General features: G+C 42.0%; 1 protein-coding gene across 1 annotated transcript in view; it reads left to right on the top strand.

Annotated features, from left to right (window-relative positions):
• The window catches only part of TMTC1 (transmembrane O-mannosyltransferase targeting cadherins 1), a 257,619-nt gene that overhangs the window by 175,188 nt on the left and 57,162 nt on the right, over positions 1–25,269 (top strand). Inside the window, exons 10-11 of the mRNA XM_060024531.1 lie at positions 8,811–8,978; positions 16,429–16,542. Coding sequence (XP_059880514.1) covers positions 8,811–8,978; positions 16,429–16,542 — 282 coding nt within the window. The remainder of the gene's footprint in view (positions 1–8,810; positions 8,979–16,428; positions 16,543–25,269) is intronic.

Raw genomic sequence — 25,269 nt, 5'->3', positions numbered from 1 at the left:
GGGGGAATCACTTTCGTATCTGTAAAACCTGAGTGTTGGCCTTGCCCGGTAATCCCCTAATGTTGCTTAGATCTTCGTGCCACAGTTGTCTCTGGACTGGCCAAACTGGGGGGTGAGGAGAGAAAGAAAGATAATGCAGTGAGTTTTTCATAAAGTTAAATCAATTCATTTAAAAAATTATGAAAGTATATGTTTCCTATATTTTTGGTATTAAAATATCCTTTCTCGGGCTTCCCTGGTGGCGCAGTGGTTAAGAATCCGCCTGCCAAGGCAGGGAACAGGGGTTCGAGCCCTGGTCTGGGAGGATCCCACGTGCCGTGGAGCAACTAGGCCCGTGCGCCACAACTACTGAGTCTGTGCTCTGGAGCTCGAGAGCCGCAACTACAGAAGCCCACGCGCCTAGAGCTTGTGCTCCACAGCGGGAGAGGCCACCACAGTGAGAGGTCCGCGCACCACAGCGGAGAGCGGCCCCCACTCACCGCAACCGGGGAAGGCCCGCGCGCAGCAAGGAAGACCCAACACAGCCAAAAATAAAAAATAAATAAAATAAAAATAAATAAATTTAAAATATCCTTTCTCTTCCTGCATGATGAGAGCAGGAGGGGATATACAGCCCTCCATTAGTTCCTCCTCCCCCACCCAACTCCCTCCTTTTGGTCATTTTGCTGGTTTGGGAAATCTGAACTCCAGTTACCATAGTGCTGCATGGTCTCGAAGGTCCCTTTCAGCTCCCAAGTTCAACTCTTTGTGACTTAGAATAACCTTGTGGAAAGCATGAATTTTTCCTCTTAGGAGTTGAAACACATATTCGTCCTGCTCAGTTTCAGCAAGATGCCCAAGTAGGGGAAGGGGGACATGTCCCCTGGGGGGAGGCAGGAGCAAAGAGGAAGTTCATCTGCCACGAGGACAGGCTCTCTGAAGGGCCTGGCAGTGGGCACTAGGGGATGGTCTGGGCAGCACTGGTGTGGGGCCTCCTCCGTGAGCTGATAGGGTGTCCTCATAAGCAGCAGGAACATGTGTTGCTTAGAAGTTCCCATGGCCAAGCATCAGTGAGGAGTATGTGCCAGTAGGAAATAGGAGCCTAACCACTGGGGCGGGGCAACAAGAGCAATGGCAGATGCCCCGTCCATGGGGCCATGGTGCAGGCAGCTTATCAAGAGAGCTTGCACCCATGAGAACAGGTCAGACGCTTGTGTATCCGTATCAAGTCGTGAGGAGAGACTCGGGAATTGTGCTGAAGCCTAATATCGAAACCGGGCTCAGAGCACAGGTAAGGTTGCTCACAGGGTGACTGGCACTGAGTCCAGTGTGTCCCTCTGTCCCCCTACACTGGGTTTTCAAAAGTCCATTAAAGTTGTTCCTCAGAATACCATGGGGTAAGGATGGGAAGATTTGACTTCAATGTGTTCATCCCCTTGAGACCTGAACTCAGAAGAGGAATGAGATCTGGGAGGTAGACCTTGTCCGGGGAGGGCTACTTTCCAGGGCAGTGCCCGGGTAGGGAGGGTCCTGGGGCTGCACGGGACTTGGTAATGGTCACCAGGTCATGGTGAGGGTGAGTGCTGTATGAGTTCTTCCTTCCAGGAAGGAAGCAGCAGGGCTTTGCTGAGGGACTCAACTGACTGTGTTACAAAATTGGAGATTGTAGGTCACATAGAACAGAGCAATGGTGGGAATGAGTGAGCTGAGAGGAGGTCAGTGTGCAAATGGGCTGAGGATCGGTTGGCCAATCTGTTGTGCTCAATGAATTGTGCTCAGCCAACAGCACAAAGTGAGGATAAACTCGAACAGTTATTTACTAGACTGGAATCATGGCCTTACTATTAAGAACCCTGTTAGTTATAAAAGATGAATGTTTATGTCCGAGTCCTTAATGGAGAACAGCAAATGTCTTGGAAACCAGGATTTGAACGTAAAATTTGGAGAGTAGAATCTGAATTCAGATGAGACTAAATGGAATAATATACGTGCAAATTGCTATAAGCTATGCTAGGTAATTGCAAGTCATTATTTCAGTCTGCCTTGTACAAATGAGGAGATTGGGTGAGTCAAAGTGGAAGGAAATCAACGTAGCAGAGTATAGGCCTCTCCTTCCCAGCCCTTTTCCCCCTCCTCCTTCAGTACTATAAACCTCTGTTTCCTTTTTAACTTCATGCGCTCAAAAGTGAACAACCCCAAAGGAAAAAAAAAACTCAGCTCATGACAATGAGAACAGATTGGTGGTTGCCAGAAGCAGGGAATGAGGGGTGGGCAAAATGGGTGAAGGGGGTCAAAAGGCACAAACTTCCAATTATAAGTTAAATAAGTCCTGGGCATGTAATGTTTAGTTAATAATACTGTATTGTATGTTTGAAAGTTGCTAAGAGAATTAGATATTAAAAGTTCTCATCACAAGAAAAAGAAATCGTAACTGTGAGGTGATGTGTGTTATTCTGGTGCTCATTTTGCAATATACAGAAATATCAAATCATGATGTTGTACACCTGACACTAATATGATGTCATATGTCACTTATATCTCAATGTTTTAAAAAAGTGAACACCCCTAACTTAGCAGGCTAGCATTCTGAAACATAAAACTGGAAGAGGTTATGAAACGTGCCCCTGGGAGTGGAGGAGAGACTAGCTTCTGGGTATCACACACCCAGTCACCTGCCTGGAGGGTGTGAATGGATTTAAGTGTTGCCATTTCAACCTCCCTTCCATTAAGACCCCTTGTCGTGAATCTATTTCTTTCCTTTGCTCTTGGATTCTGTGCTGGGAAATACATCTCAAACCAGTGACTTCTTATACAAATTTTAGTAATCTTAAAATATCCTCCCCACTGTTTTAGAAACCTGGATAGTCTTGCCCTTATGAGAGTTGGGACCACCATTTTGTATGTTTGTGTTTTCTCATAATACCCAGAAAAATAGATGCTTCGTTAGAGAGTATTGTAGAAAATTAAAGAACACTGGACATATGACACAGCATGTACAGTCAGGTCTGTGCTAATATAGGGGAAGAGACGAGGGGACGGCAACAACTAGTGAATTGTCCATTAATGCCTTTGCTTCAAAAGTGAAGATGCCTGACTCTAGAATATGGTGGTTTATGGAAGAAATGGCAGAATTCAGGTCCTAGAGCTGAGTGTACTGTACGAGGGTTGAGAAAGGTTGTTTTTCTGACTTTTTAGAATTAGATTCAGGGTGACTTGGGAGGTGCTTGGCTTTGGCCAAAAGGCCTCTCAGGCCCAGATGGAAAATTTGTTGTGGCTACTGGAACCAGGCTGAGAGGGAAGTAAGCCAGGCTCGGGTGAAGGTGCTTGCGAAGGGAAACACTGCACCCTGAGTATGGACAGTACTGCTGGTGATAAGTCATCTTTGGGTTCGACTTGGATTGATTCATTTTTAAGTTCACTTTTGTTTCCATGTTAGTTTCCGGTACCTTCCACCGCAATGTTCAATCACACTTAGGAAGCAGCCCCTCTTACATGCAGGTGCTTAGCCTGAAAAAATGAATAAAACAGTACTCTATCCTTAAAAACTGGCCCGAACTTCCAAACAGTTAATGCTTTATTTCTTATCAAAGTTGAATACAAAAGCCTCTTCATTATGCGTTAATTCACCGAAGAGTTTATGTTTTTCATTTCCTTCACTTTCACAAAGATAGACAGAATAGGGAAAGATTTGAAATGGATCTAAGGGAAGATTTGCTTAGTGCTTTTTGTGGTCGAGGTTTATGAACGTTCATTAACTTAAATATGTGGCCATATGTATTTCACATATGACCAGTGTACCTTGTTTTCTTCAGTAGTTTGTTCTATAAAAATGATGTATGAGTCATACCTTTCAGAAGCCAACAATATCGTACAAGGTATTTTGAAGTTTTAAGGGTGTTCTTGGTGGATGCTCTTAAAAGACTTACATTGTCCTGTAAATTAGACAGTTTGGGTCAATCTGGACTTTGCTAAACTAGGTTTCTTGAGGTGTATTTACAGATCTACCGCATATTTTATTGATGTAGTAATACACACATGAACACATAGACACTGCCCTTGAGAACACCGATACCTTGTATTCAGTTCACAGAGCACCCCCACATATATTATTTCATTTACTCCATGCAACAACCTTTCAAGGTAGCTGCATTTTAAGCTGCCTTGAAGGCAGGCAATATTTACCCTTGTAATACAAACAACTAAGGCCCGATAAGGCTCTGTAAGGAAATCTGTTGCACAGAGCTCACCAGTGGCAGAGAAGAACCCAGCTTTCTAGACCCAGTTCTAGACTCTTTATTCTCCAATGAAATCCTTCTCCTCGCTGCAAAGCCCCAAAGTCTGCACTAGAACACTTTTGTTCCACTACACCTAGTAGTGCTCTAGTTACCTTAGGAAGTTACTACATTTACAGGAGCCAAATACAGAGTTATCTGTTTCCACCTGGAATACATGTAAACTGCACATTTCCTGCCTTCTACTCTATTTAGCAGAAAATAATGCCCTAATAATATTGTTATTATTATAACATAATATTAATGCTATTTATTGTTTAGTGTGTATCATCAATTGTGCACAGTGTAAAATTATTATTCCCTTTTACAAAATAAGAAAATTAAGAACCGGGTAATAAATAATTTGTCTGAAATCAAACAACAGTAAGTGTCAGAATTGAGAGGCAAACGGGTTTTTTTCTGATCCAGACCCTGCCTTACTTACCACTGGAGGTCTCATAAATTTTAGAGCTGGTAGGTGAGCTGGGAGGTTGAGAGGAAGCATGTCATCTTCAAAGAGGTAAAAGAGAATTAGCAGGCTCTCAGGAGGTGAAAGCAAAGGGTTTTTCTCCCAGTTTGCTCCATAGGTAATGCCGAGAAAAGAACAGAACAAATCTATTTACGGAGAAGTGAATGTAAAGATGCTTTTCATACCCAGCCCAGCACCCCTAGGATGGGGAGTTAAGGAAATGCATGAGAGATACCTTTTTCTTGGAATGGGAATAAACTCTCACATCCAAATGCATTCAGTCTTTTGGGAAATTTCCCCATCCATCAAGTGTTTGAGATAAAAAAGAAAAGGCAAGAAATGGGGACACTAATGAACCTGGGCCAGCTTCCAGGTTCAATCTGATCTGAGGAGCCACCATTGTCTCCCTGGGGCTTCCTGTGCTATAGCGTCAAACACCTATTTGGGGCTCATGGTTCCAGGGCTTTATTGTTTAACCATTTGGGGTCAACATTCATGAGACCAGAATAAGATCTGAAGGTCAGATAATTTGCCAGATGGGGATTCAACAGATCAACATGAAGTTCATTAGGGACATGTTTCATTTAAACTATCTAAAGTTGGGAATTTTTTAGAGTAATAAAATAGGAAGAATGTGTCTGTCTTGTATCATTAATGCTATTTATAGATACTCTCAGTGGGTTGTTTGAGCTTGTTAAAAGGTAGAATTTCAATTCTACTTAATAGCAAAACACTTCTCTTTGCTGCATATAATAAAACAAAAAGTGAAGCCGTAACAAACATCATAAAATACTTGGCCCAGTCATAGAAAATTGTCATCTCTCCAGGGTTGATGTAAATGGGAAGGGGAAATGTTGTTCTTTTATCACTTAAGAGCGTGAAAGTACATTTGTACTGTCTACACGACGACTAACTACTCAAAGTTCTCAAACAACAGGTTTAAACATTTTCGATTCAAATTTGAAAGGACAGACGTTGTTGATTGATATTTCCTATTCAATTCTCTTTGGATTTGCATTTTTTAAAGCAGAGATGCAGCTTCCTTTAGTTTTTATAAGCACTGTGGGCTGAGCAGCTTGTCAGTAAAATCCATTCAAAATTGCAGATCCCTGTGGCCTGTGAACAAGAGATCATCTCTGTGCTGCTTTCTCTGGGACAGCCGTGGTGCCCTTCAAGCGTGCTTTGAAAATGTTTCTCGGTACTGAGCTAAGCCATTCAGCAGCCAGCTGGGCTCTTGGTTCTCCAGGTTATGATGTTGGCAGTTGTCAGTGGTTTACACTGACTCCTTTGGGCTCTCTGGGGAGGTCTCTGGTCAGAGCCCAGATTTTCCTTAACCAGGTTAAGCAGACCAAACTGGAGTCTGGTTTCATCTCCCTGGAGGTCAGAAAAGTATGTAGTTTCTCATTTGCTTGATTTTCCACTTTCAGAATGAGGACTTGCCCTGCCCCAGTAATGGAGAGAGCAGTCCTACCCCCCTGCAGCTAAGATCTGCAGTAAAGCAGATGTTGAAAGATGAAATGTCATAATAGAGAAGCATCTTAATCTCTGATATTGTGTTCAAGTTTTTAAGAATGTGATACCCTCTAAGAAATTTGCAAACTTAAGTGGAGATGATTTTATATGGCTTAGCATTTCTTTAAACCATATGTCAATACAAGGACTTCTGAAAAAAAATGATTCTGTTACTTGATCCCGATGCCTGTGCTGAGTGGAAGGAATGGTATTCTCCTTCGTTTTGGCTGTAGCAGGGCTCAACAACTGCGGCCTGTGAGTGGAATCTGGCCCATCGCCTGTTTTTATAAATACATTTTGTTGGAACACAGCCATGCCCATTCGTTTACATAAGTGTCAATGGCTGCTTTCCTGCTACGAAGATAGAGTTGACTAGGAAGGACAGAGCCCATATGGCCTGAAATATTTACTCTCTGGCCTCTTACAGAAAAAGTTTGCCCACTCCTGAATTATAGCACGGCGTTAGGGCTGTGGGACTTCTGATCTGACTCTATTCCTAGCTTTTGGAGCTATGGGCAAGTTATTTAAGTCCTCTAAGCTTTAGTTTCCTCATTTATGAAGTGGGAGATACTGAGAATTGAGTTTTTTAATTAGATAATATATTTAAAGCCAGTACTGTCCTTGTTCCAGACCCTACAAGTATTGGACAGGCCCACATAAAGATCTTAGCACAGTGCCCGACACGAAGGGAGTACTCAACAAACATGCAAACATACAAAATAGCTAATCTGGTTGCTGTCATCTTCATTATCCTCGTGTTCTGCCACTTGGTGGCCGTTGCTCTGGAGCTGTTGGAATCCCAGTGTTTCCCTTCCCCACCGCTCTGCCAGATGACAGCTGTTTCCTACAAGGAGGCAGTTAATGACCATTGAGATGTCATGTATGGAGTGATTGGGAAAGAAGTAGGTGAAGCTGTGTGATAAGGTGTGAGGAACACAGCAATCAAGGCAGAACCCCAACGTCAGGACAGCAGGTGGAGTGTGGGCTCTGGAATCTGGAATTCCGGGGGTTTTGTCTTTGCTCTACTGGACATGAGCTGTGTGACCGAATTCAGCAAATGCGTTCGCTTCTCTTCTTCAGTGTCTTCAGGAGTTTAATGCTGCTAACAGTGACCCCCAGGGATATAAGGATGAACTGAGCTCCTGTAGAGAATGTACTCGGCACAGAAGATGTGCTCGATTAACATTGCTCCTCAGAGGTGCTGTTTTACGAACGCAGGGGGAGAAGAGAGCGGGCACTGGGGATCTGGGTGCCTGCAGGGTGCGCCCCCTGCATTTCAGTATGCTCTTCACATGTCACTTTTTCAGTGAGGCCTCCCCTGACCGCCCATATGAATATCTCACCTTCCTTCCCCTCCTGGTCTCCCTCCTTCACTTTCCTGCTTGATTTTTCTCCACCTAATGTGTCATATTCAGTGTGACCTACTCTGGGTCTTACTTGCTTGGTGGCTGTTTTCCCATCCATGTGAGTTCCAGGAGGATAGGAATGATTGTTTTACCCACTGATAACATTCTTGGTGCCTGTGACAGTGGCAGGCACATAATCTGTGTTTTACTCATAATTGTATTTTTAGTGCTCAGCATACTGCCAGTCACATACTAGAGAGAGAACAAATAATTAATTGAACAAGTAAATGAGTTATATTAATTTAGGGCTTCTTATAGTATTAGTGTCTGACTAATATAGGATTTCTTTACACAAGCTTGCTTCATTGTTAAAATATTCTATAATAATTTGTATTATCGTCTTTGGAAAGAAATGAGTTTTGACTAAAATACACACAGCACAATGAGTACAGACTAAATGTGTTTTTCTGAGGCCAGTCGGCAGGCAGGAAGCCTCTCTGCAGGTGCACAGGTGATGCGAGGGACCACATTCCATCCACCAAGCCTAAGCTTTTAGAGATGTGCTATCAACGTGCCAAAGCCCCACTCCGGTAACGTGAGGGATTCTTCGAGTCTGTTGGGAAAGCTGAGCCAGAATCAGCATGAGGATCGGATCAGTGCAGCTTGTCTGTGATAGGCTGCACGCTGTGAGGCTCAGAAGCCCGCCTGTGGGAGGATCTTCCTTCAGCGTAAAGACTTTGGCCAGAATGGGGATATACTAGGTGGCACGTCCAGAGACCAAACTCAATGCCCCTTGGTGACCAGCATCCCTTCCAGGACCTGATAGTCCCCCCCAGGGACTGTCTCCCACAAAGCCTCAGGGTCCAAATTTGAACACATGGTGCCAGTAGGGTTATACAATGTCAGGAACATAAGGGAGCCTGAGTCAGAGGGTCCAGTCAAGACCCAAGACACACAGGATGGACTTTTCTGGATGCCTGAGCTGCAGAAATTCAGGGCAATGTGAGCCTGCAGGGTGAACCTGTCATTCTCCACACTTGTGCCAGAGAACTAGCCAGTGTGCCGGTAGAGCCCATTTGAGCTCTAACGTGGGAATGTGTCAGACAGGGCGGGTTATGTCTGTGTTTTCTATCACAGGACAAGCTCTGTTTGAAAAGTTAGTTGCATGGGATGGAATACTCAGGGGCCTCCATTGCACCCCAAAGTCACCTGCTTCTCCGCCCTCTTTTCCAGCATGGGCTACTGCATCCTTTTCGTGCATGGAATGAGCAAGCTGTGCACATGGCTGAATCGCTGTGGGGCTGCCACCCTGAGCGTGTCCACTGTGCTGCTGCTGCTGCTTTTCTCCTGGAAAACCATGAAACAGAATGAAATTTGGCTGTCGAGGGAGTCCCTATTCAGGTATGACTAGAGGGTTAAAAGGGAATCTCTTCCCATTTATTTCTTTGCTGACGCATTTGTTTCCCAACAAACGAGGCGACATGGATCTGGCAATATTTATTAATCCAGAAACGTTTTTTAGTAAAGTTTTAAATGGAAGATGTCATTTTATTTTGGGTTTTAACTTTAATTTTTTAAATGGTATTATATAAAATTTTACGGGAGCTCACTGTAAGTGAATTAATGGAAATAAGGCTCATGGGAAGGTTTTTGGGTCTGTGAATTGAGATGGAAAGTCTTGATAATGAGCTGGGCTGTAAAATCAGCCATCAACAAAATAAGATTGGTCAGTAAGTCCAACTGCATTGTTCAGCTGAGTGAATGAGAAAGGTGAGCACACAGCCAGAAGGAAGAGAGATGCAGAATATTCCAGGATATTAAGTTGTGATCTGTAATCTAGTTGCTTTGTTTTGAACATTAATCGTGAGCAAGGAAGTGAAAGACTTTTTCACCTCGTGGTAGGTTTTTATGTGGTGTAGAAGCTGTTTCTGAATATAACAATGCCAGTTTATAGCCCTAGCTTGTTGTAAAGTATAAAACATCCTTTGGGTTGCTCATCATGCCGTGTTTCTGGGCTTAGTCTGTCTCCTTGATGTCATAGCCCTGGTGACCTTCACCTGGCCTCCATGGCTCAGCCACACCTGGCCTCCCAGCAGTATTTCCCAGTCTCCCAGGGGTCCCCAGTCTTTGACCCCTTCCAGCTTCTGTCCTCACTTATGACCCAGTTGGCCAGTTCTGTCAACGTGGTTTTAATTTGGTTCCCTAATCAGCCAGTACCCAACACTTATTCTTTGGAGGCAAACAACTGAAACAGAGTTGGAATCACTTTCAAAAGCAGAAAATATGGAAAGAGCATAGGAGAGCACACAGAATTGGGGAGTAGATGAGGAAGCAAGCATGTAGCAGACGGGAAACAGGTGTCTGGATAATCTGTCTTGAGGGGACCTGCAAAGGAATGAATGGAGGGTAAATGTACCCCAATTTTCTCTCTCTTCCATCACAGTCCTAGGAAAAGAAAATCCTCTGACTAAGCCTGAGCTTAGGTCGTGTGCCTGCCCCTTGTCCCCACTAGGGCACTGAGGTGACAGAACTGGCCAAAGATGCTCCCCTGACTTCCATGGGGGGAGTTAGGGCAGGCAGAGCCCCTGGGCTTCCACTGAGATGTCACAGCAAGAGGGAATTCCCCACAGGAAACCCAAGCACCGGAAAAGGACACAGACTCTGGGCTGCCAGAAGTGAGTGAATGAGTGAATGAACGAATGAAGGAGTAAGACACATGTTCACTGTACTCCTCTACCGTTTTAAAACAATATATCTGATTTTGCTATTTGGCAATTTAACTTTCTTTAATAGAAAAAAATTAGTCTGGCATGCATGCACGTCTTATCAGTTTATTTACTGTTACTATATCATTATCATTGTCACCATCATTACTTCAGGGGGTACTATAGGGAGCTGTTGCCCTGTGGGTTTTTTTCTAGGAATTGTATATCACTTTTAGGCTTCAGATTCTGTTCCGTCCCCGTCATACCCCCGACCTCAGTGCAGTTCTCACAGACTACAATGGACTTGTTCCCTCTTACTGCCCACTGCTGAGGTCATTCTGTAAACACAGGGGCATGGAAGTTCAGGAATATAACTTCCTCCTGGTTTCTGTTGGCTTAATTCATTTTTTCTTTCACTTTCAATAGTCAGTGCTTTTATGAGAAACTTTAAAATGATTCTGCCCCGTGTTAAATCCTTTCCTTGAATAAAGGTACTAAGATTGATTGTATTTTCTAATGATGTTTACTGCTTAATCAGTGCAACTCTGAGGAAGGATTTTGGCAGACAGCATTTTATCTCAAGGATAACAAGTTAGTGTTCAAACCCTGTACAGCTGATGCCAGCAATTTAAAAAAAAAGGAAAACAGAAAAACAAAAATCTCATTGACCTTGTATGCAGAGGCTTCTGGTTTTTTAGATGGAAGCATGTAGGAAGTGAACAGTTGATTACTAAAACACAGGCATCCCACATATGTGCTTAAAGAGACTTTGTGTCTTGAGAGGCCTTTGGTGATCAAATGGAATTTTGTGTAATGTGCAAATCAAAGCTATCAATAATTTTTAGAAAACTTTTCCTGTTATAATTTATTTATGTCCTGGGGAAACTTTTAAGTATCTGAGGCTTTAAGTTTATTCTTTTTCCTTCAAGACCAGCTGTTTATATGTATTCATCTTTCCTGAGTAATGTTCAAATCAGTTGAACATTTACCAAGAATCTTTGAGGCAAGATAGGATTAGTGGCTGGTGTGGGGTCTGGAATGAGGCTTTCTGGCTTTCCTCCAAGTTCTACCATTTAATAGCTGTGTGATCGTGGGTGAGTTACTTAACCACTCCATGCCTTAGTTCCTTTATTTTAAAATTTAGGAGTTTGGGATGAACATATACACACTACTATATATAAAATAGATAACCAACAAGGATGTACTATATAGCACAGGGAACTATATTCAATATCCTGTGATAAACCATAATGGAAAAGAATCTGAAAAAGAATATATATATATACACATATACGTATATATGTATAATTGAATCAATTTGCTGTACACCTGAAACGAACACAACATTGTAAATCAGCTATACTTCAATTAAAAAATAAATTTTAAAAAAGGAAAAATTTTTTAAATTTAGAATAATGATAGTGTCTATCTTCTGGGTGTACTATAAGAATAAAGAAGTATGTGAAAGATGCATAGGGCAGTATGATAAACACTGTGTAAGGCTTTCATATTGCTCTGCACTGTGTTCTAGGACATGAGAGAGCAGGGCGTGGGGCGAGATACTAGAGGAGCCTGAAGTCTGGATGGGAGTCAGACACATGTACACATTTTAATGTAATGTAGCAGGTGGTAGACAGAGGCAGAGCAGGGTGCTGTGTAAGTGCAGGCAGGTGACTGGGACCAACCCAAGCCTTCAAGGACCATTCTCTTGTAGACCTGAGCTCTGTCTGGAAGGATAAGGAAAGCCTAAATTAGCCATAATGGCCCAAACCAAGAGCTGGCCAACTAAGAAGAAGTTGCAGTAGTTCTAGATGAGGTGATGTCCTTGACAGAGGCCCTGTTTCTGTTTTCTCCTCTATTCCAGACTATCAACCCATTGACCATCCTAGGTCATATGGTCTCGTTGAGGCCTCTCTAATTACATGGAGTGGTTGTGCTTGGCAATACTATGAACGATCTTACAGAATATCTTAGGACAGACCTTTGTGTTAGAGACAATCCAAATTTCAGTCAAATTCCAGGGTTTCCAGCTGAGGCCTCCTGTCACAAAAAAGATCCCACTGAGTGATGTATTTTTAGGAGATACAGATGGAAGATCCCCCTCACAGCTTTGTACTTTTATTGGCAAAAACCTCACACACAAAAGCACAAGAACCCAGCACTTGTGTCTCATCAGAGGCTCAGAGAGAGAGTAGTTTGTCCAAGACGAAATCGCTGTGAAAAGGAGGTGTCGGGTTTGAACCCAAATCTGATGTAAAAGCCAAAGAATACATCTACTTCACCACACCTGTGTTTTGCTTTATGTTTTCTAACTTAAGCTAATCCCAATATAAACAGAGAAAGACAGACAGACAGAGACAGACAGAGACAGAATGAGAGATGTTCATAATCATAGCTGCAAGGTACGTTTTCTTTAGTTCCCAGAACAGGAGATTATTCTGCTATCTAACCTGAGGAGAGGGTAAGTGCATAGCTTCTAGTGATAGCCCAGACTTTTATATTTTGGTACCAAAATAACACAATTTGATGAAATCTTTTCTTCCCACGCCCCCAAATCTTCAAAATACTTAGAAAGACAAAGCCAGCATGTTTTCTTTTGCATCCAGTTTGGGGTCTCTCTTAATCCCATTCATGAACTATTTAAGTGATCCGTGGACCACCAGTTAAGAATTTATGGCCTAGATCTTCTTCCCTCCCTGTAGGAAATACATTTCTCTTTCCTCCTCTCTGAATTGCTGAGCCAGAGAGATAAGCAGACCTCCCAGGGCAGAGAACATAAACCAGGGATTGGCAAATTCCTTCGTAAAGGCCAGACTGTAAATATTTGAGGCTTTGTGGGCCCTATGGTCTCTTTTGCAGCTGCTCTGCCATTGTCTCGGGAAAGAGGCCAAAGACATCTATGTAAAAAGGTAAACACATTGATGTGTCTGTGGCCCATCAGGCCATAGTTTGTTTACCAGTGAAATTCTAATGTTTCTAGTATCTTGCGGTACCTTTTTGGTTTATCAAACGTTGACCGATTCAGGAATGATTGTGACCTTATATTGATCTTGGTTGAAATCTCTGCTCAACTACTTACTCAGTCTGTAACCTTAGAAAATGGTCTTAATCTCTCTGAGCTTCAATTTCCTCATCATATGGGAGGTACAGTAATACTACCCATCGGATAGGTTGTTGAAAGGGCGAGATAGCCCATGGAAGTGGACGCTTAGCTCAGCACTTGATTCAAAATGGGCCTCCATAAACACTGGCTAGCCTGATTGTAGCATTGGAAACCTCAGGTTAAACAGGGTCACAATTGAGGAGAGCCATAAATTCTTACTTTCCTTTCCTGTTAACCTCTGGCTGAACATTTTTTTTTAAATGTTTGTTTTCTAATCAGGAATTTGGGGGTGATTCTCCTGACCTATTGTTCCAGTAATGCCAACAAAACAAACTGATGTTCTACAAACTTGGAGAGATACCTGATAGAAGTGGCTTGATATCTCTGTTATTTTTCAAGTCTTCTGCAAACGAGAGGTGTGAGGGAGAAATGCAAAGTGCATGAATTAAGATCCTGAGTTCAAAGGGAGACCTTAATTCATAATCCTTGTTGTAGTTATTAATAGGATTTGGGATCCAGCCCCAGAACTTATGAATCCTACATTTCCTTATGGAGTAAATATGTGTAAGGCTGCACATTCTGTTAAGACAGTTGGGACGACTCAATCACAGCATCCCAAAAGCAAACTGATGAGGCTGACCCCGGAAGGAGGGAGCAACTTGGCCAGTCAGAGTGACCTGGAAAGTTTTGCCTTTGGTCAATTGTTTATTTTCCTGTTTTTCACAAGCTGTTTATTGTAAAATGAGAGACTGGGAAAACGTAGCAGTAAAATATCACAGAGAGAACGTAAAGGTCAAAAACAACAATGGGAAAAGCAGTGTGTTCTTAGGATTTCAGTTACTCCACCCATGCCTGCTTGCCTGCTACAAATATTATTACTTCCAACCTGCCATCACTGAACAATGCCCTCATCTTAGCAAGGACGCTTTTCCACAGGCTGAACTCGGGTGAAACATAGTAGAGCAGCTATGCTAATCACACAGAAGGGAGGATCAATTCCAATAAATATGCCAGTTATATCTATGCTGAAATCAAAGTTACTTTAAAATCTCCCTGTACCATGCACTATTTAGTTCTGCATAGAAAAATCAGACACTTTCCTGTATAGAAATTGGATTTTTTAAAAAGCCATTACTATCACTCTGAACTTGGTCCTGCCCCCATGACCTAATGTACTTTGGGTAATGTCCATTTGAAATGTTATATTAAAATTCTAGCTCTGTGTGTTAGCTGGTGAGCTTTGCCATAAGGTAATTGAAGGAGATTGATGATTTCACTGGCATCCAAATGGCAGCATTTGTAAATCTTTCGTCTTGGGTCAGTGGTTTCCAGTGAGAGGATTCCTCCAATCTCCTCCGCGGAGTCCAATCCTGGCTTCCAGTATGCAGAGTTTTACATGGGTATAATGGGGTGAGGGAGATTCCACTGTTCAGAATATATATTTTCACTTAATCTACCTTGGAGATACAGCTCTTCTGGCCCTCGACTGTACCTGTTGTTCCTGATCTCTCTGATTCAACTTTTCTAGAGAGTAAACGTCCTCCCTTTTGCTGGGATGGGGAAAGAATAGAGGAAATAGTCACCTGGATGTGCCTGGTGGGGAAGAGGATCTGGGGTCTAACTGCTGTTAATACAGATTTACAGCCCATCTGTTTCCAGCCGCACCCCACACACAGCAAAACATCCTAGCTACTGCCGTGCATTTGACATCACCATAACAGCTCTGTGTAAGGTGAAGTCTGCTGCTGTCACGTGATGCTGCCCTTGGGTTGGTTGCTAGCTGCCCACACTCCCTGTAAATTCTCTCCTCTGGAGAGTTCCTCAAGCACTTGGCCAGTGGATTTTAGGTGGAACAGTCTTTGCTGGTCCTAAGGGACTGGGTTTTTTTTTTTTTTTTTTTTTTTTTTGCCTTTGAACATTTTAATTTATTTCTTTTTGAATTAAAACCAATTTTTTTCTTGGTTTATAACGTTAAGGGGCTGTTATTTCAACAAAGATTACAATACCCTGACGTATTATCCTAACAGGTTTAATTTGTATGGCGTTCCCCTAGTGTTCTTACCTTTGAATTAAAAATTAAATGAAAATACGTCACCTAGAAGAGGAAGGGCATTTAAAGTTCAGTTGCCGGAAACTAGGTTGTTATCCTTTCTGCTTCCTCTCTGTCATCACCTGCCCCATTCCAGCATTTAACCCATGTAGGTTCCAGGAGTTTTCTTTCCAGACAGCCCCCAAACCCATCTACCCCTGCCACCACCTCCTTGCAGGTAAGGGAACAGGGACTCTAGGAGCAAAGCCCTTGGGTCAGAATCCCGTCCCTGCCAGTTACCAGCTATCTGATCTCGTGCAGGGTGACTTTGTGAGGCAGCTACAAACGACAGCATGTCTTCCTCCTTGTGTCATCTTCAAAGCTTCAGTGTTACCCTCTGGGGCTCCCCAGGTATCCTGTTTTACCAGCTCGAGCACACTAACACACTCGCCACTTAAGCAAAGTTTTTAACCTTTCTGAGCAAAACCTCCTTTCCTTATCTGCAACTTGTAGAATAATCATACCTGTATTCTTTTTTTTTAATTAGCCCTGGTTTATTACATGGGAAGCGTTTGTCTCCAGTAAACCTTAGTAGGGAAGTCAGTCTACAGTCATCCCTCTTGTAATGATTTATTTTTATAGACAATCTCAATTTTTTTTTTTAAAAAAAGGAAGGCTATAAATGAAGGAAGGAAGGAAAAAACTGAATTAACCTGAGCATGCTGGGTTGTTCCCCCAAAGACTCATCTCTTACCACATCCTGCCACCTCTGCTTCATGTGCAGTCAGCGTGTTTGTTTAGTTGTGCACAGTTGTGCACAGCCTTCACTGTTTTCCACAGAAACATGTTTAGTAACTCATATAATCCACAAATTTTGGAAGACTTGGCCTTGATGGATGCAATGGACATTTCAAATACAGGTTCATGAAACTGTGAGTAAAACATGAAAGAAACTGACAACATTCTTAAGCAGTACTCTTTGTTACTCATTTTTTAAAATTTATTAATTTTTAGGTCTGGAGTTCAGACTCTGCCCCACAATGCCAAGGTTCACTACAACTACGCCAATTTCCTGAAGGACCAGGGTCGGAACAGGGAAGCCATCTACCACTACAGAACGGCCCTCAAGTAAGCAGCAGATGGGTGTCGGCTGTTGTGTTTCTTAGGCCCTTGTTTATTTCACTCACCCCTCCCAGTATTTGGGGGGTTGTTTGTTTCTCTTGACAGTGAACATCTCCTTGGAGATGGTATAGATCTGGGACTCCAAGTCTTTGGGCTCAGTGTTTGAGTCTAAGTCTACCTTGCTTTTAACTTTTAGTGTTTTCTTGTAAAAATTTCCATTGCTACACATTATGCAGTGAAGTGACACAGTTGAATACACATATACAGACCAATAAGAGTTGGTTGTCAAAAACATATTCGTAAGTTCTCAGGATATTTACTCCAGTGAATTCTTCCCAACTTAGGCTTCCCTCTTTACATAAATATCTAAGAGGGTTTCTATAAAGACATTGGAGTATAAAATAAAATACTCTGATAATTGTATTAAAGAGAAGGAAAATGAGGAGACACTTGACTACCGTATTGGGAATATGTTAATAAGGTATGTATAGAGATAAATATATATATACAGTATATGTTTTTCTAATGTTTTAAAAGTTTTTTTAAATTTAAAATATGAACAGCCCTGACACTCTCCTTATGCTCATCCACTGAAAGAGAATATACCAAACATGGCTTTAGAGATGACTTTTAAGGGAAATTCAAATTTAAGGTCTGCGTTACCAGCAGCTGTCTGCATTGCTCTTAGGTACTCTTTTAAATTGCAACTCTGACTTTCAAGGTAGTCTTCCCTAAGAGATCCCAGATAGTAAATGTATTTAACCTGGAACGTGTGGAGGCGTGATAAGCAAACACAGCCTTGGAATCTCCCAATGTGGGCAAATCCTCTCCTTTATTGAATAATGTGAAGCTCACAGGAGTTTTTCAAAGAGGTTTCCATGCCTCTGCAGTATGTCCCACATTTGGTTGAATTTTCGGTTACTGTTTCACTTTGGGACATGCTCTAAAATATGTGTACCAAACAAATCGTACACTTCACTGAAGTTCCCTCTAAGGATTGTCTCAAAGCTGAGTTTGAAATTGTCATTCTTAAAGTAACTGACCTAATTTTTAAAGTTATCCTTTTGAACAGTGTTCTACCTAAGTACGTTGTTCATCAATCAAATCTTTTAGACTTTAGGACCTGTTGTTTAGTATTCAGTATGGTAAAAATTTTAAACTGTACACATCGAGTTCCCTGCTAAATACTTTTCCAAAGATAACAAGAAATATAAATTCAAGAGGAATAATTGTAACAAAGATTTTTATTGAGGAAAGAAGTTTTTATTAAGAAATAGAAGACATTTTTAAAGATGTAATAAAGGGGCTTCCCTGGTGGTGCAGTGGTTGAGAGTCTGCCTGCCGATGCAGGGGACACGGGTTCGTGACCCAGTCCGGGAGGATCCCACATGCCGCGGAGCGGCTGGGCCCGTGAGCCATGGCCGCTGGGCCTGCGCGTCCGGAGCCTGTGCTCCTCAGCGGGAGGGGCCACAACAGTGAGAGGCCCGTGTACCGCAAAAAAAAAAAAAAAAAAAAAAAAAAAAGATTTAATAAAGAATCATATTCTTCACTGCAAGCCAGTTTATGCAGATATTTCCAGTGCTTATCTCTGGTTGTTGAGATTATGGTTTAATTTTTTTCTTTATACTTTCTACTGTGCTTCAGAGTTCCACGATGAGCATGTATTATTTTTGAAATGAGGAAATGTTATTTTTAAAAAAGCATGTTCCCCCCCGGCCCCCCCAAAAAATGATGCAAATGAACATATTTACAAAACAGAAACAGACTCACAGACCTAGGCAATAAACTTATCGTTACCAATGGGGAAGGTTGGAGGGGAAGGATAGATTGGGAGTTTGGGATTGACATGTACACACAGCTATATTTAAAATGGATAACCAACAAGGACCAATTGCATAGCACAGGGAACTCTGCTCAATATTCTGTAATAACCTAAATGGAAAAAGAATTTGAAAAAGAATAGATATCTGTATATGTATAACTGAATCACTTTTCTGTACTCCTGAAACTAACCCAACATTGTTAATCAACTATTCTCAATATAAAATAAAATTTTTTTTAAAAAGGCATGTTCCTTCAAGGGACATTTAAGCAAATAAAGCGTGTTTTGGCTTTAATAATTAATTAGTGTTTCATGATTTTAGGTGGCATTCTTAAAGGGAAGAAAAGAGCAGTAAGTTTGCCTGAAAAATATTGGTTGGAGGGAAGTATATCAGTATCTTTTAAAATTTGTTTCATTCTAACAGACTATTTTCTGTGAAGTTCAAACAGAAAAATAAGGCAGACCTTAAGGCACAGCTTGGGGAAAAGGTGTAAATTAAGCAAACCTCTCCGCCAGCTGACCTTACGAAATTACAGTAGCTGGTTGGGACTTCCACTGTCAATAAAAGTAAATGTTTGCTTCAGCAACTGTCCTTGTGGAAGAAACTTGTCCTTGAGAAATGGGGCAAAGACAATTAAAGCTAAGAATATACTACATAGTAATTAGTGAAATATTTCATCATCTCAGACCAGGCTCAAAGTATTTCTGATTTAAAGTATCATCATTTTTGTTATGGATACCTCCATGGTGAAATTTCAATGGATGTGGTGTTTTTTGTTTTTTGTTTTTTTAATTTAAGTAAATTGTCACTCTTTGTGTTAGAAAAGGAAAATACTGGGACTATTCATCATTTTGATGATTATTTATCCTAGGTGACTGGAAGACTGCCCTTCCTTAAATATAACTCCTTCTCTGTGGAGGTTGCTAACACAGGGATTCCTCCCCTCCCAACTGCTCCACCCTACTTCACCTTTGGTGTATCTTGATGTTTTCCACGTCTGCAACAGTAATAAAGAGAATGATTAGGGAAATGCAGGATTAAAGGTGGTATTATCTGAAATCAGCCCCAACAGTTATTCAATCCTGTTGTAATGACTGTATAGGTTCCAAAGGCAATGGTGATATTGGTCATTAGGGTTGTATCTATACCGATATCTTTTTGGCTGGCTTACAGTTCTAAAAATAACACTATATTAAATTGGTAATTATATATGACACGAATATTCTTCTGCTTTTTAACTTTATTCTATTTTTTAAATGTAAAAATACCACTGACTGACTTCTCCATTTTGGTGCACCTCAGGTATTATATTTCTGTAGTACAAGGGAGATCTCCCCTGAAAAATGCTGCAGCTGAGGATACAGAGTCAGATTAAGACCCAAATCATCAAAGAAAGTTGTCAGAATACTTTCCTTAAATCCTCCATAAACACAAATGTAAGCTTTCCTTTCTGTGAGGAGTGGCTCTCATATTTATACCTAATGGGGTGTTAAAAGTTTGGGATTGTTTATGCTGGAAAATCAGAACACCACTGGTGGAGCTACCATATGCCTTCACAGCTTTCTGACCATTGAGTTACTCTCGACAAGGTTTCTACTATTTTCACCGCGTATGATGGGAGTAGAAATGTTACTGGAAGAGGGGCCCCTTCCCAGGTCCGGAAGTGGGCTCTTGTCTAACACCCAGAAATGAATAGCCCGAGGAGACACACGTGCTGACAAAGTAAAAAACTTTATTGGGAAGGGGCGCCCAGGCAGAGAGCTGCAGGGTAAGGGAACCCAAGAGAACTGCTCTGCCATGTGGCTCGCAGTCTTAGGTTTTATGGTAATGGGTTAGCTTTCCAGGTTGTCTCTGGCCAATCATCTTGTTTGTGCCCACATTTGGTCTGACTCAGGGTCCTTCCAGGTGGTGTGCGTCTCTCTCAGCCAAGGTGGATTCTAGCAGGAGGGTTTCTGGGATGTGGGCAGGACGTACTATGGCATCTCCTCCCTCCCTCCTTTCGGCCCATCCTGAATTCTCCTGGTTAGTTTTTGGTGGCAGCACTGTGTTCCTTACCGGGACCTCCTGTTGTGAGACAACTCATGCAAGCACTTATTAACGTGCCTGGCCAGGGTGGGCGGTTTCGGTCAATGGTTCCCTAACAGAAAATCCACCCAGCCATTCAGCTCTTCCTATACAGAAACTCCCATGAAATGACTCATTCAGTAAGGCCAAAAGAAAAGATAGTGGCCCTGCCCAAATAAAGTGCAGAAGATAAATGTGTACTTGGCCGGTAGCTTGTTGATTACCTTAAAAAGTCAGTTAAAAGTGAAGAATCATAAAACAAATCATGCGCACTCTTGAATGTTTTATTGTACCCTAAAATTTTACGTGTATGTCCATTCACCAAGTCTTCTAATGTCAAACCAAGTTTTTTCTTTGGGTAAGAGTCTACTGATTAGAATCTGCAAAAAATACAACCACAGTTCATTTCTGTCGTGATCATTTTTAAAGCGGAATCAAAATGTACAGGCTATCTGAGATTTTTCTGGTTTTTCTCCTCCAGCCTTTTACAATTAATCTTACATCGAATTCAACAGCAATTTTTTTGAGTGACTTCCCTTTTTTGAGTATTTCCAGAGTATTTTTTAGTTTTCATAAAAATCACAACTCTCTTTTTTACTTTTATATTTTATCAGTTTGCAGGGTATTTCATTATATTGTGCAATTGCAATAAACAACTAGAATAAATCTGTTAATAAGAACAACTGGCTCTTAGCAGTCATGTAGCTTAACTTAAGGGAGCAGAAGGGCCCAGGCTTATAGAGAAGGTTTATTATGTTATAGGCATCCACCAATATGTTTTACAGAGAACAGAGAACATCTGCAAATCTGATGACACAATTAAGAGACTTTTAAAAGAGTCTTCATTATAGGTGATAGAGCCTCATGGAAATTGTTTTTCATCTTATAATTAGATTTCTTGCAAGGCTCAATTACTGGTTGGTTAATACGGGCTGGTCATCAAGAACCCTGAACCTGGGAATGAGAATAGAGTTCACCTTTGTTCAGGTGGATCAACAAAGTCTCTTCACTGTCAGCAGGAAAATGCCCCGTGTTTCACTGAACATTTGTTCACTTAGATGTCCTTTTCCCTCCAGCCTCTACAGTAAGCCCCTGTCATACCTAGACTAGCTGATGCGCCCCTGGTGGTTGGATATCAGCCACATGCAGGATTTCATCCTTATAAAAGGACTGTGATCCTCAGTCACCCAGATAGCTATTTTCTTTTCACAGGTATGGTTTCACATGAAATACACAGAAATCATCTAAGGTGTCCCCCTCCCATAAGCCCTATTGAGTGGGAGATGCATTACCCTGCCCTGAGGGAACTCAGGTGTGTTTGGGCAGCCTTGGTATCCTTAGAGGGGCCTTGTCCACTCCTAATGTATCTGCTGTTGATGTTTTAAATAGAAAATCTGAAGGGAAAGAAAACTGTGTTCGTGGGGGCGGTTGAAGTCCCTGACCAGGCTCTTCTTATTGGTATAACTAAAAGGAAAGAAATGTACTTTTAAAACTCCTGTACAAAAGAAGTCTACAATTGATATTTAATTGGCTAACTCGTGGGAAAGGAGAAGCTAAAATCTTTCTGATTGGAATTTTTTAATGCATAAAATAGAGACTTTTCATGATAACGGTACCCACTGCTCTCATTCTTTGTATTCCCTCCTGTGTGGATAACTGGAAGTCTACAAAGAGACTCCATTAGACTATAATAAGTGTATGTGGGAGAAGAAAGTAATAAGACAGTGATTATTGAAGAAAGCCATATCGTTAGAATGTAAAGAAATCTAACTATGTCTAATGAACCCACTGCTCATTGATGTCCTGAGTATATCAATAAGATTATTATAATTCCTTTGAAAAATGTTGTCTATAAAACTGGTAGAGTTTGAACTTTTTTTTTTAATCAGGATTTAATGATTATTTAAGAAGTCCTTCTTTACCCAGGCTATTTTGAATGAACATTTAAAATAACTCTCATGACTACAGGTGGCCTTAGATACCAGCTGCCATATATTTCTGGAAAGACCGAAAATTCCAATACCATTTGTTAACCAAGTTTAACAAGTGGAGAGGGGTTCTTCCGTTGGTGTGGTACTTTTATTTATAAATGTCTAAATATGCTTTCCGGTAGCACAATTGAAATCATGTTTGTTCCTTTTTGTTGATGAAATTATATTCTCACTATGTATATTTTGTGTTAATTAAGTCTAGCAGCTTTTTTCACTAAATCCAAGAAATTGATTTAGAAAACTAGAATTTTAGTCATATTGTGGCCATACTTACGGACTATATTTCAAAATGAAAGTTCTATAATTTATATTCAAAAACATCTGCTCTCTCTTTTTTCTGCCTTAAACCACCATTTCACTTCAAAACCTCACTGCGGTTCCCCAGGAAACAAAATCCAAGGCAGAGATTAGCAAGCAGGAAGTTCATTAAGGAGTGCTCTCTGGAACGCCAGGGAAGCAAGATGGGCAGAGGGGGAAGGAGAGATACAGTGCATTCGCAGGGGCTCAGAGGAGCCCTTAGGGAGCTCTGGAGATGGGGTGGCCCCTCAGAGTTGTCATGAAAGAGATGGAACCTTTATACCCGCTATCAACCAATCACTGGTCCCAGGCAGAGAAGAGTAGCCTCGGGTAAAGCAATGCCCAGAGAAGAGCTCAGCTGTGAGCTGTCAAGTGCCTCAGACTTGAGGGGTATCTGGGTGGTATAAGACCCACTACACTGGCTTAATTGATGATTTCTTATATAAGTAAATATGACAGTTCAACAGAATATCATTTAGATTTTTTGTTAAAATGAGAAGAGTGGTGTTACCTACCTCATAGGGCTGGAATAATTCACATACAAGGTGTAAAGCAGTGTCTAAATACCTGGCCATGATAAACTCGGTGAATGTTATTAATACACCCCCAATCGGACCACTTCTCTCCACCTCCACTGCCCATCATCTCTCACCTGGATTACTGCAGTGTTCTCTGGTTTCCCCCATTTTCACTTCCCCTTCCTCCCCTCCTTCAGTCTGTTCTCAACCCAGCAGCCACAGGGAAGTTCATAGTAATCCTGTGCTCAGAACGTTCTGCTTGCTCTGAGAATCAGGGCCCCGTGCAGTGGTCTCCACATCCTGCACCGTCTGGTCCCGCTGCCTCTCAGACCTTACCTCCTACTACACCTCTTGCTGTCTCAGCTCCAGCCAGACGGGGCTCCAGGCACACACCAGTCGTCACATTCTTATGGCAATTGGAAAAAAAAATGCATGACCTAAAAGTTGAGAGTTACATTTTATTCCGGGGACAAAACTGAGAACTTAAGCCCAAGACGCAGCATCTCAGATAACTCTGAGAGACTGCTCCAAAGAAGCAAGTGGGCGGATCCAGGATGTATAAGGGCTTTTGCAACACAGACCAGGTAGTCAGAACATCAAAAGATTCCTGTTAATTAAAGAAAACCAGTTATCTCAAGTTAAGGAATTTAGTGCTTTTCTGTGTGTGGGAAGATGCAAGAGTCTGGGCTCACTGAAATCACTCCTTTGATATGCACCTGAACTATCTGGGGCCAGTATCCTGTGCTTTCTCTTCCTGAGTCTCCTTGGGGTGCACCATTGGGGTGGCTGCAGCTGCCGACTGCTAGATGGTGGGCATCCTGTTTCTATCCAGAGTTCCCTCAGGGCTCACCATCTGGGTGGCTGTAATGTGATGGCAAGATGGCTGCAACATCCTTTGTTTACTGATACTGGCAGGGAACATTTTTCATTCACACCTATTACAGAGACTCTGTATTTGTCCTTCCTTCTTCCCAGAACACTTCCCCTCCTTCTCTAAATGGCTGCTTCCCTCCCTCCCTTCAGGACTCTTCAGGTGATGTCATCTTGTCTGCGAGGCCTACCCCGGTCTCCCTGCCAACCCCAGCATACCCTGTTCCTCTGCTTCGCTTCATTTTTCTCCACTGCAGTTTCCACCCTCTAATATTCTTACACACATTTAACACCCCTAGCTACTGCCCATTCCCATTACATGCCAGTGGTGACCCCCAGTTCCTGAGGTGGATCTTCAGGATACACACGCCTTTCCCTCCCCACCCCTCATGATGTCCTTGGTTGGCACTTATTAACTGCAGACATGGACACACCCTTCCTACCCACCACTGTCTTTTTTTTCTAAGTCAATCTAACAGCCAGAGTGCTATCCATGCTGCGAAGTGTTATTACAATAAAGATTCTATGAGCACATTGATCTGTCACATAAGACTTTGAATCTCCTTACAACCTTGGATGTAGCTCTTAAAATTGTGCGTGTCGGGAATTCCGTTTGGTGTTGAGCGTATCGGAAAGGCTTGGAGGAAATTGCTCTGGTGCCTGTGGGGATCATTTGCTTCAGATGATGAAAGATTGACAGACTTTGTTGGAGTGAGTGCTTGACAAGGAACATTCCTACATTCTTAAAATGAAGAAGGCCAAATGTCCTTCACAGCTGAGCACCTGCGGTGTGGGACAAACGGATGGATACAAGACAACCTGAGTGTGCATTGGGTTAGTGATGAAGAAATAATGGAGGTTATTTTGACTGATGGAAGCAAGTCAGAGGCCTTAGCAGTGAGGAGAATGATTTTTTGGAGGATGAGAAATCCACATGAAAAGAGAGCTGGCAGCTTCCTGCTGGCATGGGTTCATTAGGGCTGTGGAGAGAGCCAAGTACACCCACCCAGAGGTCCTGTAGCCAACCCCAGAACATCAAATGTATGGAGTGTATCAGGTATGAGGGTGGACATCTTATATCCACCATCCTATTTGTTCACACAGAGGATTAATATGTTATGGACCTTATTGTTATAGAGAGAGCAACTAAAACACAGACATAAGTTCAAA

The sequence above is a fragment of the Delphinus delphis genome, chromosome 11 (genome assembly GCF_949987515.2).
Source record: "Delphinus delphis chromosome 11, mDelDel1.2, whole genome shotgun sequence".
NCBI classification, from domain to species: Eukaryota; Metazoa; Chordata; class Mammalia; order Artiodactyla; family Delphinidae; genus Delphinus; species Delphinus delphis.
The sequence above is the reverse complement of the archived record's forward strand: the minus strand, read 5'-3'. Positions and strand labels throughout refer to the sequence as shown.